Below are 13,587 nucleotides of genomic sequence, written 5' to 3' on the forward strand. Positions count from 1 at the left end.
TTGAGTAAGTCTCTGCCTAATTTGGGGGTGTGGCTTGTCTCACTAGTGCCCATGCTCTGTGTTTGAGGGAAATTCTCTGTTAAGGATCAGGGGAAGTTCCTTCCCTTTTCCAGGTCTTATAAGCAACTTGTTGGAATGAGATTTTGTTATCCTGGGTTTTTTTTAAAGTTTTAATTTAAATTCCAGTAGAGTTAACATACAGTGTACTATTAGTTTCAGGTGTGCAATATAGTGATTCAACACTTCCGTACAACACCCAGTGCTCATCACAAGTGCAGTCCTTAACCCCATCACCCCTATCCTCCCTCCACCTCCCCTCTGGTAACCCTCTATTGTTCTCTATAGTTAAGACTCTGTTTCTTGGTTTGCCTCTCTCTTTTTTCCTCCTATGTTCGTTTGTTTTGTTTCTTAAATCCCACATATGAGTGAAATCATATGGCATTTGTCTTTTTCTGACTGACTTATTTTGCTTAACATTATACTCTCTAGCTCCATACACATTGTTGCAAATGGCAAGATTTCATTCTTTTTTGTGGCTGAGTAATATTCCATTGTATATATGTATGTTCCACTTTTTTTTTTTTGAGAGAGAGAAAGTGGGTGGGGGGTGGGCAGAATGAGAAAGAGAGAGAGAATCCCAAGCAGTCTCCATGCTCAGCACAGAGCCAGAGGTGGGGCTCAATCTCACGACCCTGAGATTATGACCTTATCTGAAATCAATAGTCAGACACTTAACCAACTGAGCCCCCCAGTGGCCCCTATATATCACTTCTTTATCTGTTTGTCTATCAATGGACACTGGGCTGCTGCCATAATTTGACTACAGTAGATAACGCTGCTATAAACATCAGGGTGCATGTTATCTTTTTTTTTTTTAAAGATTTTATTTATTTATTTGAGACAGAATGAGAGAGAGAGAGAGCACGTGAGAGGGGGGAGGGTCAGAGGGAGAAGCAGGCTCCCTGCCGAGCAGGAAGCCCGATGCGGGACTTGATCCAGGGACTCCAGGATCATGACCTGAGCCGAAGGCAGTTGCCTAACCAACTGAGCCACCCAGGCGCCCCAGGGTGCATGTTATCTTTTAGAAATTATTTTCATAACCCAGACAGTGAGGTCCCTTTCATAAAGAAGATTGTTTAAAGTTTAGCTCCCTGGATAACATCCCTGGATAATTTTTTCTTTTATTTCATTTATGGTCTTTTGGGGGAAGGGGCTGGTGTAAGGAGGTGTTTCCTTATTATAAAATTATAATTTTATAATATGTTTCCTTATTACAAAATTATAGAATAGCAAGCACAGAAATTTTTTTTTATGACCTAGAAAGACCTTGTAGAATATCTCTTGCTTTTATTCCTTTCTCTTGTTTTTATATGAAATTTATCTTGGAGACAGAGCCATCAAAGGTTTTGCATTTTATCATGTTCCTCTTTCTCTTTGATGAAGGAAGTATTGCCAAATTATAATACCAAGAAACCTCTTAGCCTATATTCTTGGTTATTTCTTTTAACTAACATTTATGGTATATTTTTCTAATTAAAAAAACTAATATGTGTTCAATTAAAAAAAATCAGAAACAACTAGAAAGAATGAAAAACATAAGACACCTGGATCCCATTCCCCATTCAAAATTATTAACACTTTAGTATACAATCTCCCAGTTTTTTATGAGTAGGCAAATATTCACCCAATAGTAGAAGCATGGGCCATTCAATATTGAGATTTTTACTCAGCATAATATAGCTTCAATTGTTCTTACATCATTAAATAGACTTTTACAGCATAATTTTAAAACCCTTTTCTTTGGAAAATTTCAAATATAAGCAAAGGAAAGAAAATAGCATGATGAACCCCCTTGTATATATCACCCAGTTTCAAAGCTATTAATATTCTGTTATCCCTCTCTCTTTTTTTATTCTTCTACTCCTGTTTTAGCTATACCTCCCCTGAGGTAAAATTGGAGTCATGCTTATTAAATGTAAAATTATGACAAATGGCTTGACAAACTGGAGTAACCCATGCCCCAATCTAGATATAGAACATTTCTGTGATAGCATGTCACTCCCCAGTTACTACTAACCCCCTGCAGAGGAAACCACTCTTTTGATTTTTTTTCTCCATAGGTTAGTTTCCAGGTGTGCATATACATGGAAGCATATAGTATGAATTCTTCTGTGGCTGGTTTCTTTTGTCCAACATAATGTCATTGTGATTATTATTAGATTAGACATTTGAGTTATTCCCATTTTTGGCAGTCACACATAAACCTGCTGTGACTATACAATACAATTGGTTGAAAGAACAAGGTAAAGTGATGTTATGAGGGTCACATATGGATATTGTATCCTACCAAGCAGATATTGTTCCTTTGTACACCGTTGATACTTTTTAAATAATAGCAGACCGCATGGATATTGCCTATTTATTTTCTAGCTATTACTGATTATACTTTCTAGATGGAACTATAAATTGTGTGTCATGACTTACTTGTAATGCTGCTTTCCACTTTTCTACGACTGTATTTTCCTGTAGCTATTTATGGCCAGGACATACCTTCAGTCTTTGGACACATGAGGTTCCTTGAGGAGCTGACTCCCTTTAGGAACTGGCTTGTGCCCTGTGAGAATCAGATACAACATTGCCAACTGTCCATCTTAGAAGGCCCAACTTTCCCACAAGGGCAAGTCATGTTCGGACAACAGAGTCTCTATTTCACAGAATGTTAAAAAAAAAAAAAGATTAGTTAGAGCCAGAGCATATCAGTATGCTTTAATTACCCAAGGGTTATTCAGCTTTAAGCAGAAAACTGTGACCTTTGACTTCTCTTTAAAAATTTCTTCCTGCTTGTTACATTTCTGTTTGTTAAGAGTCTGGTAACTTTAGTACTATTCACATGATTATAAATCCTACACTGGTTGTGTATTTCATACGATAGGTGTTTCCCAACTAATATACCAGTAATCCCTTCAGAGTGATACCTAGCTTAATGTAAATTTAATTTTCTCTAACCCAATGTCTTTGTTTATCAAGTCTTATGTTCTGAGGAAATACAAAAAGCATTGCTAATACTGGAAAGCGGAATGATTGTACCCCAAGGGATTTGGCGATCTGAAGGGTCAGCATTTATCAGCCCCTCATGAGATAGTGTAATGTGGCTTCACAGTGCTCAGTGTAAGCCAACCATGTTTAAAGACATTCTGCCGCTCAGATCACTCATACGTATTTGACACTCAGGAATAGTATTTTCTCTCTCAAATAAGGATGAAAAAATAAAACATTTTAAATAGTCCGAAGAAACATCTGGGATATAATTTTTTTTCAGTTCATGCTTGACTTGGGTCTGAGGAATGAACTATGGGTTTTTTTGTTTTTTGTTCTGTTTTCATCTAACTATTCAGTTCCTTTTTCCCAGTGTGACAGTTTTTCAACTATTGGGGAAATGTTTTTATTTAAAATTATATAAACTGATATCCTGCAATGTACCTACTTGTGAAGATGAATATTGGAAAAGAGATAAACAATACAGTGTGAGAATACCCAGGTTGTATGATTAGGGGCAAGGGCTCGAATTAGAGTGTCTTTGGATAAGCTCCTTTAAACAAAGACTGACGCAGAGTGACCAAGATGGCTAGTATTTAAATTCAAGATGGCCTGGGGCCCCTGGGGGGCTTAGTCAATTAAGCATCCAACTCTTGGTTTCGGCTCAGGTTGTGATCTCAGGGTTGTGAGATCAAGTCCTGAGTTGGGCTCCGTGTTGGGCATGGAGCCTGCTTAAGATTCTCTCTCCGTCTTCCCCTGCCCCTCCCCCCTGCTCTCTCTCTCTCAAAGGAAAAAAAAAAGGGAAAGAAATAATGCAAACTTGGTAAAATGTACCCATCTTAGATCAATAAAACCTCACTCATTTAGTGTTTCATAAAAATAAATGGCCTTTCGTGACTGGATAAACAAAATGTCATATATCCACACAATGGAATTTTATTTGACAGTAAAAAGAAATGAAGTACTGACACGTGATACAACATGGATGAACCTTGAAAACATTATGCAAAGTGAAAGAAGCCATTCACACATACAAAAAATTATTACTACATATTATATGACTCCATTTATATGAAATGTCCAAAATAGGCAAATCCATAGAGATAGAGAGAAGATTAGTGGTTGCCAAGGGCTGGAGGAGGGGTGGATGGTGATTGCTACTGGGTATAGGGTTTCTTTGGGGGTGATGAGAATGATCTAAAATTGGTTGTGCTGATGGCTGTACAATGAGAATATACTAAAAACCATTGAATTGTATACTTTAAATGGGAGAATTCTATGGTATGTGAATTATTTTAATAAAAGTGTTTAATTTGCCTCCTAATAAGTGCCAGACATGTGACTTATGCTATCCAATTTAATCCTCATCAGATGCTTGCAAACAAAGTTTATTTTCCTCATCTTACAAATGAGGAAACCAGGAAACAAAACAAATGAACAAAGGAAAAAGAGAGGAAGAGAGAGAGACAAACCAAGAAACAGACTCTTAACTCTAGGGAACAAACTGATAGTTACCAGAGGGGAGGGGAAGTGGGTGGGGGAATGGGGGAAATAGGGGATGGAGATTTAAGAGTACACTTATCATGATGAAAAAAGTATGTATGATCAAATGATAAAATAAGATAAAATAATACACACACAAAATAAGGACACTGCAAATAAGAAAAATGGAGGGATGTGAAACAACACCTCCCCATGGTTTGAGAAACAGTTGTCTTCTAGAGGAGGGGAAAGATATGCTTGTTTAATTGTATATGAAAAGTACAAATGACTTAACTTCATTCAATTCAAGTTTGAATTAAGTTCCAAGTACTGGGTTAGTTTAACTCATCATTTTCTTTCCTTTTCCTTTTTCTTTTTAAATTTAATTTAATTAATTATTTTATTTTTTTACATTTTTTAAAAAGATTTTACTTATTTACTTGACAGAGAAAGAGAGATAGCAAGAGCAGGAACACAAGCAGGGGGAGTAGGAGAAGGAGAAGCAGGCCTCCCGCTGAGCAGGGAGCCCGATGTGGGGCTCGATCCCAGGACCCTGGGATCATGACCTGAGCTGAAGGCAGACGCTTAACGACTGAGCCACCCAGGCACCCCTACTTTTCATTTTTCTTATTGGTCATTTTTATTGTATGTAGAAATACAAATATAAGCACACCTATTGAAAAAAATATAACCTGAAATCCTTATGAAATTTTCATAAAACCCCAGTAAGATAAACTTGTAAATTGGTATACTGAAATTAAAAACAGCAGATAACTTGTCTTAGATCAACGACAAATTCATAGCAAAAATAGATATAAATCCAGGGGCCTAAACATAGTTTTTAAGTTTATAACTCAGAATTTTCTTTACCTTGTTTAAAATTTTGTTTCACTTTGGGGCACCTGGGTGGCTCAGTCGGTTGAGCAGCTGACTCTTGACTTCAGCTCAGGTCATGATCTCGAGGTCTTGAGGTTGAGCCCCACGGCAGGCTCCACACTCAGTGGGGAGTCTGCTTGAGATTCTCTCTCTTCCTTTCCCTCTGCCCCTCCCCCCACTTACATGTTCTCTCTCTAAAATAAATGGATAAATATTTAAAAAATGATAAAATTCTGCTTCCCTTTAATTAAATGTATCTGTATCAACTGTAAAAAACAAACAAACAAATGAGAAATCAGGTTCTGAGGCACCTGTATACACTGACTTGAGAAATGACTGGCACCATGAGGTTTGCTTTGAAAGCCTGTCTACTTTCTAAGTATGAGCTTTTCCCGTTGGCGGTCTTGGTTCATCAGTGGCTGTCTTGGAATCATCCTTCCAAGTGATAAGACCTACTGGGTAATCATTTGTTGCGTTGCTACTAGTGGTGAGGTAATTTACCTATGTGGGTAGGGCTAGCGATTTATGAACTAGGTGGAACCCTGAACAGGCAGGAGATGACATGAGGGCACGGAGTCCTCACAGGTAGGGAGCTGAGGAAACACACAGTATCACAAACTGATAAGTGCTCAACCCAACATTTTTTTTTTATTTTTACACTCAGTTTTCCCTGATGGCAACTTGGAAAAAAGAGAGAGAGAGAGAGAAAAAAGGAGGATGTTTAAATAAAAGAATATGCTAAAAGTTATTGTTTTTATTTTTCAGTGGACTTCCCTGAGCAGAACTTGGATCCCAGTATATTTGAAACATAGACGATAGATATGGGGTAAACTGGAACTTAAGGCTACTATAAATTTTCATGATTTTCTATAGGTAGAACAAATTCACCTTTGAAGGAAGACTAGGCATTTATTTTGGGGAAAACATTTTAATGGGCTCTTTGATTCTAGAAGGGTAAAGCAAATAATCTATTCTGAAATAGAGAGTTAAACTTCTCTATATAATCATGTAAAACTCTGTCCCCCATGTGTGTGGGTGACATCTCTGCATACTATAGTTCTTTTCAGAAAAAACATAATTCTTTCTGGAGACCTCAGAAGGTTGGTAGCCTAATCTCTAAGTCAATGATTCCTGTTTAGGGGTTGTCTCATGTGGGAGAGCTGAGCAAGGGCCATCCTATGACGTGGCTGTTGAAAGGGGGCTGAGAAGAGAGAAGCTCCCTAAAAAACCTTGTAGAGGAGCTGGGCCTGTGAACTAGGAGGATATTCATGAATAACAGGGATATTTAACAATTTTTCCTCCTTTTATTGTAACCTTTTTCTTTTATGTCAAGCTGTTAGTTTAGTCTTGCTAAATGTTGTAGCCCAGTCTTAGCTGAGTTGTGAAGGTTTAAGGGTTGGGCCTGTGTCCAGGGGGTGTGGCCATGTGCGACAGGCTGCTACCAGATGGACAGGTGGGCCGTGGAAGAGGGAGGCAGCAGTTTGGAGCGAGAGCAGCAGTAGATGTGGCTTCCAACAACAGAGACATGTTCATGGACCACGGGAGCATTCCCCAGAGATTCATAGAAATACTGGTGAGAAGAACCCTGATAGGGAATAGACATCTCGATGACAGGAGGAATTGCATTTGAAATCTGAAATACTTAAGTTACTTATAAGGAGATATGAAGAAATAGGTAAATAAACATCTATTTATTAAGTATTTGACTTAATCTACATTAACATGTGTTTCGCTTTATAGGCAATGGATATCTCTTTAAAATCCAAGCTCGAGGCTGTTCTGGCTCGTGTAAGTCTAAGGGACAAGGTTCTGGGATGGCATTCCTGGCACTGGAAAGTTGGGAACGCATACTGCCACAAGGAAGTCATCTTAGGAAGTCAAGCATAGGTTATAAGGGCCAGGGAAAATTTTCTGGTGGAGCTGATTCAAACTGAGTTGTGATGGACAAAGCAGAAGAGCCATATGGAAAGTGTGAAAGGATGAAAATAAGGGAATATTTGATAGAGAGAAGAGCATGCACATAGCACAAGTTGAGAAATAAAAAGGGAAAAGAGGGCAGCGGAAAACAGAAGACAGGAGAGATGGGCTCTAAAGAACAGGTGGAGATAAGACCACATTGATGGGAAGCAAGAATGGCCAAAGAAAGAGATGTATCTGGAAATGGGAGGGAGAGGGCAGAGGGAGTCCAGGCTTGTGACTGTTTTGTTTTCTGCTCTCTTCCCCCTCCTGAAGCAAGGAGTTGGGAGAAGGGTAAGGAGTCCAAGGCATTGTGTATGTTTGTGTATAGGTGGAGGGGTGGATGGAGGAAGAGAACAAAATATTTACCTTCCATACATTTTTATTGATACCAAGATGAGGTAAGTGGCACACGGGTCTGGCTTCCTCAGTTTGATTTCCAAAAACTGAGGAGGGCCTTTTCCTTCCGTCTTCATCTTATTTAAATCTCTGCTTTCACAGTGACTAAATAATTCACAATTCAGAATATTCATAACAGATTTTATTGATCTATAATCAGTTATGATGTGACCAGCAGATACCAACTGAATATGTTAGTCTGAAAATGCATTTTAAAACACTGAGCAATCAACTCTACTGTGTGCCAAACTCTGTGTGTAGACACATTTCATGCCCTCAAAAACCTTATAAATCATTCAGGGACACAAAAGCAAAATCGGTGATTTACAGGTAAGCCAATAATGTTATCCAAATGCCAAGGGAATAGAGAGAGGGAATAAAATCATAGATTATGAATAAACATATTAAAGTTAATGTAGCTTCTTAAATTATTTCTATGTCATATGCTTGGGGGCCTTCAATGGAAAATCCTAGGTAGAAGGACACTCTTTCTATGTTCCCACCACTTCTGAGTGGACCCGAATGAACAGGTATCACTGGTATTTTAATTTTTTTCTCTGTTCCATATTCCATAGAGATCAGCTTGCCTTCCGCCTGACCAGTTAGACGACACAGGAGGTCTTTGACTTCTTTTTTTTTCCACGCGTCTCCACTCGGCAAGAGGGAATTTATATTTTGTGCTTTATCAACGTATTGCTCTATCTCGGCCTTGCAAATAAGACTGTGGAGCCCCTTCTTCTTCCCCAGATAAAACAGGGTGCTTGCCTGCGTGGACCTGCACATGCTCCTGTACTGCCTTTTGAAGGTTCTGTTTAAGGATGAAACATACTTTTCCATGAGTTTGGACTCTTCATCTAGTTCTTGATTTTCTGGCCAGAACAGAAGGCAGGCCAAAAAATAAGGGTCTGGATATTGATGAGTTGGTCCTACAGATTGCAATGCTTCTCGGAGCTGTTTTTTCAGCATGCTAAGCGGTTGGATGTGCTTGGAGTGGGGTTTTAGACAATTAAGAATAATGTTGGCTAAAATGAAATTTAGTTTCTCCTTTGTCAGCTTATTTGGGTTTTGCTTCAGTAGGAAAAGATACTTGCTCACTATATTTTCCATGTTGGTTGCAGCCTCTTTGTAATTTGGATTAAGATATTCCAGGAGTCCAGAAAACCTATCTGCTCTCAAAGCTTCTAGACCTTTCCTGCAATTCTCCTCTTGGAGTAACTGACTCTCTTTGCTTTGTAGCAAACCCAAATCCAAAGAGCAGAAAAGTTCCCCATATTTCTTGAAACAACGAGTGATTTTCTTTTTTAATGAGATTTCTACTGTTTCTTTTTGGGTGTTTCTCATTTTCAAAAGAACAATATAATCAGTAAAAAAGTCAAAGCACCTTTTCAAATCTGATTGTAAATTTTCTAAGTAGGATGTGAAATTGCTAAGAGCCAAATAATATTCACATTTTGGATTTGTGGGAATCATCCCCTTTCCTGATAAAAAGTCTACCATATCTCTTTTAGATAATTCATTTTCTTTGAGGAAACAGGGCATGAGCTGGAGAATCTGAATAGTGTAAAGACCAACTTCTATTTCACCCAGGAAACCGGACGTGTTGTATGTGTCGTATTTTCTTTGCAACTTCTGTGGTGCCCAGGCCTCCGTTTCATAGGCTTTCCTCTCGGCTTGTTCTTGGGATTTTTTAAAAGCTTTTGAGGCGTTTTCAGCAGCTTCCAGGAGGTATTTTAGATCATTAACTGTAATATCCTTGGCTTTTTTCTTTTCATCCAACCACCATTTGATTTGACTTTTGTAGACTTGACCAAGTGTATCTGAGATATAGGAATTTTTAGGTGCTCTCTTTTTGGCCTGGTTTGCCCAATCCAGAGCATTGCTGAAATTCTTCTCTTTAATGTAGAAATATCTTGCTAAGGCCTGACAAATGAACGCATTTTGTGGGAATCGATGAGTCCCGGCGGTCAAGACCATTTCAATTTCTTCGTTCTGTAAAGATTCGATTAATGGAGCAAACAAAGTGTCTGTTTCATCCCCGTACTCTTTGCGCTGTCTTGTAAGCAGAAGAGTTTCCACGTCATGTCGAAATTTTTCTCTTCCTATTCCAGAAACATAGAATAAATCCTCCTTTAAGATCTTCAGTGCAATTTGACACGTATTCAAGTTATAGCTTTTTTCCAGTTCTTTCAGACAGAAGATGGCAATCAAAGGGTGAATGATGCGCACACCTGTGTATCTCCCATATTCTGCGACTTCCGTGTTTATTAGAAGTGTAGAATAGGCTCCCATCTTGTGGTCTAGGCTTTCGGGTTCCCAGGGGGTACTAGTGTATATGATTCCCAAAAATATTTCACAGTGTGATACTGAGATTGTAGAATCAGTGACATAAGAGTTGAGTAGAGCCAGGAAAGAAATGAGTTGTCCTTCCTTGCTGTCCACATTCTGTCCTTTTAGGATATTCTGGACTACCTTTTTTATATACATATCATTAAAATTGGTCTTCAAGATCATGAAGGAATAAAAGTTTTCACAGTTCTTGTGTTGCTTTTCAATTTCTTCCAGTTTGGCCTCAAAAGCTCTTTGTTCCTTGGGAGAAAGTTGGTAGGTTAGGGCAACACTGTCTGCTAATTTTGCAGTTTCATCAGGATTCTGGGATCTCATGCAGTTTAAGATAATAACCAGTGTTCTTTCATATCTCAAACCCTTGTCTGCTAAAATGGAATCGATGGCATTCTGCAGGACATAAACGTTTTCCTGGTCTTCAAAATCATCTACAAGGAGAAGAACAGGAAAGTAATCTTCATGGCTGGTTGCTTTATAGGTAATCAATTTGGTCACTTGTTCTACAATTTCTCCAAAATCAGTTGTTTTGTTTTTTAACACAGCACATCTAAAATTCTTCTTTAGGTCCCAGAGAACATTCATAGCCAATGTAGTACCCCCACAGCCTGGATGGTGATAAAGATTGATAATTTTTGCAAATGCTGGTTTAGGAGAGTCTGCCCAGCACTGTATCAGATCTTTAAGCTTTTCATAAATATCCCTTTTGACAAAAGCTGAAGAATAGTTTTCAGAAGAAAAATAGAAGTTCCACCAGGATACTTTGCCACCTCGATAAAAGTGTTCCTCTTTTGATGTCTTAAATTCTTGGAATTTAGTTTTGTCTTTCTCTATGTCTGTGTCTTTACACTCATTTTCACAGAGGATTTCTAGTGCAGTCAGGATATCTTCTTCCTTTTTCTCTAAGATAACCGAAGAAAGTCCATGGGAGGGCAAAAATCTTCTTGGTGACTGAGTCACTGGTTTTAGTTTAAGGATAGTACTGTTTATCAGTTCTAACTTTAAAGTGGAAATACTGTGGTTTGTTAATTCATCTGCTGTTGTCAGTCTTGTTTGTAGCAGATCTTTCCATCGTTGATAAATCTGTGGGTTTGCACAAATACACAATATATTTTCCATTCCTTTGAGAGCTTGGTAGAAAGCAAAGAAAGTTTCAATGAGGGGATCTCCTGGGCTTTCCACTGGAGAGAGTAATAGAAACACTACCAAAAATTTCCCTCTTGTCATTATATTTTCATCTGTGAGAAATAAAATCAACTTCCTGACTTCAGAAGCTCTTTCTCTGTGCCATAAATTTGGTTCTAGAGGCTTATGGCTCTCATTTTTCAAGTCTGACCTGCCATTGCAGAAGATCCAGCTGGTCTGCTCATAAAGATTCAAACTAGAAATTTTTTCCCTTATGTTATTTGTCTTTTCTTCAAACTGATTTGGAAAGTGAAGATTTGCTACTCGGCTTTTTTTGTAAGCTTTGACCACCCCCTTGCTCACAGATTCAGGATCAAATTCCAGCACAGCAAACCATTTCATTTCCTTTAGAAAATCTAAGTTCTTCGTTTGATTTGGATGGCATTTATTTGTTACAAGAATGTACCAGCTGTAGTATGAATTATCCAGTGAGTCTCGGTTGCCTATGAGAAGTTTAACCAGCTTTTGTCCTTCACTCTCCTTCTTATTTGCCTTCATTTCATATTCTTCTTCAGCCACTTTTCTAGATGCTACTACTGACTTAAGATTTTGTAAAAAATTTTTGTGAGCTACTTCCCGTTGTTTGACATTGGCCAGGACATCCTTAGAGCTGGGCCCATCTCTCACAAACAGTGAAAAATCTTGGTTTGGTTTCCATGTTTCATTTTTACAACTTTGCATCTTAATTAAGAAATGTTTTTCTTCACATACAGAATGTTTTGGAATAACATCTACTTCAATGACAAATCTGTCAGATGGTGTATTGTTCTGCAGTAGGACTTCCACAAACCTTGGCTCCCGAATGCACTTCTTCGCTTCATTGATATCATTTTCTTCAAAGTATTGTCTGATCATTATATTAAAGTGGTCAATGAAGGCATCCTTACTGGTGACTTTCACACCAACAATTTGTCCGTGGGGTCTGTCCTTGACTCCAAAATGGATAGTGCCATTGGTGCGTGAATTCATACAAGCTGATGCAAATCGGAAGACTTCATTGCTAAATTTCATCTTAATGTCCTTTTCTGTGGCTGCTTCTGTATTTGTGAGGGCTTTGAACTCATGTATTGGGTCTATGAGATTGAGTGGGCCAGTTTCAGGTTGTAGAATACTATGTTCTATGTAACGTTGGCTGTTATGGAACTGATCAAAAGGATATGGCATACAAGTCATCTGTTCAGTTTCTAGCCTATCCTCATTTTGGTCTTCAGTGGTCGCTCCTTCATTTAATGCATCTTCTTTCATAAGAATCGATTCTTGTTCTTTGGTATCTCTGGTCTCTCTGAGATCATGATCAATATTGGATAACACTGATTTTTCCTCTTCCTTTTTTGTCTTTTGTGGCTTTTTTGGGTGTTCTTTTTTGGAGGGTTTTGTATGATCCAATTGTCCAGAATCCTGATTGTTACTTTCAGAGGAACTGTTATTCAGTCTGTTATATTTACGTTTTATCAACAGTGCTGGACCCCGGGGTAGTCCCATTTCTCTAAGGTCATTCTCAGTTAATTCCTGCAGGACTAATCCAGTTACTTCTTCAGTGAGCAGAATCTGCCCATATTTTTCATCAATCTTAAGGTCTTTTGTTACCCATTGTTTCACATGCTCTTTGGTCCAGTCGTTGATAATTTCAGGTAGATTTACTTGTTCACTCATGTCAACTTGCAATTTTCTTCCTTGGAAAAAGTAATACAATAAGTATTTTAGTATTATACTTTATCATGGAAATCACATATTCAATTATGTATGTAATTTGATATAAACAACATATATAAAATATTGTTCAAGGCTGACTTTTAAAACTACTTGGTACTTATTCTTAATGTTTTATAGTCCCAATTAGTGCCCTTATTCCCTAGATGATTATAATTGTGATTGTGAAATGAGCAGTAGCTGCTAACTAGGGTGACATATACCTTTATTCACATAGTAATTTTCCTGTTTAGGCTTAACTTGGTGAAGGTTGGGTTTTTGTAACTTAAACCCAGAATCTTAAGTACCACAGGCATTGGTTCCCATAGCTGAATATTGCAAATAAACTTTAAAATATAAAACTGGGTAAGTGGGGGGAGGGGTGCCTGGCTGGCTCAGTTGGGAGAGTGTGTGACTCTTGATCTCCAGATTGTGAGTTTGAGCCCCAGATTGGGTGTAGAGATTAATTAAAGAAAACTTAAAAAAAAAAAACTGGGTAAGTGGAGGTGGGTTGGGGAACAGGAACCTCCTTTCTCAACTAGGAAGATGACCATCTCTGTTACATAGTGATGAAGCAACCAGTTACCTCATCACCCACTGTCTTTTGGAATTCAAGCTGTTAGG

The 13,587-nt window shown here is 38.2% G+C and overlaps 1 protein-coding gene across 4 annotated transcripts in view; it reads right to left on the reverse strand.

Moving 5' to 3' along the window:
• Nucleotides 1-7,714: 7,714 nt before the first annotated feature.
• The window catches only part of SAMD9L (sterile alpha motif domain containing 9 like), a 19,132-nt gene continuing 13,259 nt past the window's right edge, over nt 7,715-13,587 (reverse strand). For all 4 annotated transcript variants that reach the window (XM_035020566.1, XM_035020568.1, XM_035020567.1 and 1 more), the window contains one exon: nt 7,715-12,947. In XM_035020566.1, the coding sequence (XP_034876457.1) occupies nt 8,173-12,927 (4,755 nt within the window). In that variant the 5' untranslated portion in view covers nt 12,928-12,947 and the 3' untranslated portion in view covers nt 7,715-8,172. The remainder of the gene's footprint in view (nt 12,948-13,587) is intronic.

Source organism: Mirounga leonina, unplaced genomic scaffold (assembly GCF_011800145.1).
Source record: "Mirounga leonina isolate KUSES-001 unplaced genomic scaffold, KU_Mleo_1.0 Mir_174, whole genome shotgun sequence".
Classification (NCBI taxonomy): Eukaryota; Metazoa; Chordata; class Mammalia; order Carnivora; family Phocidae; genus Mirounga; species Mirounga leonina.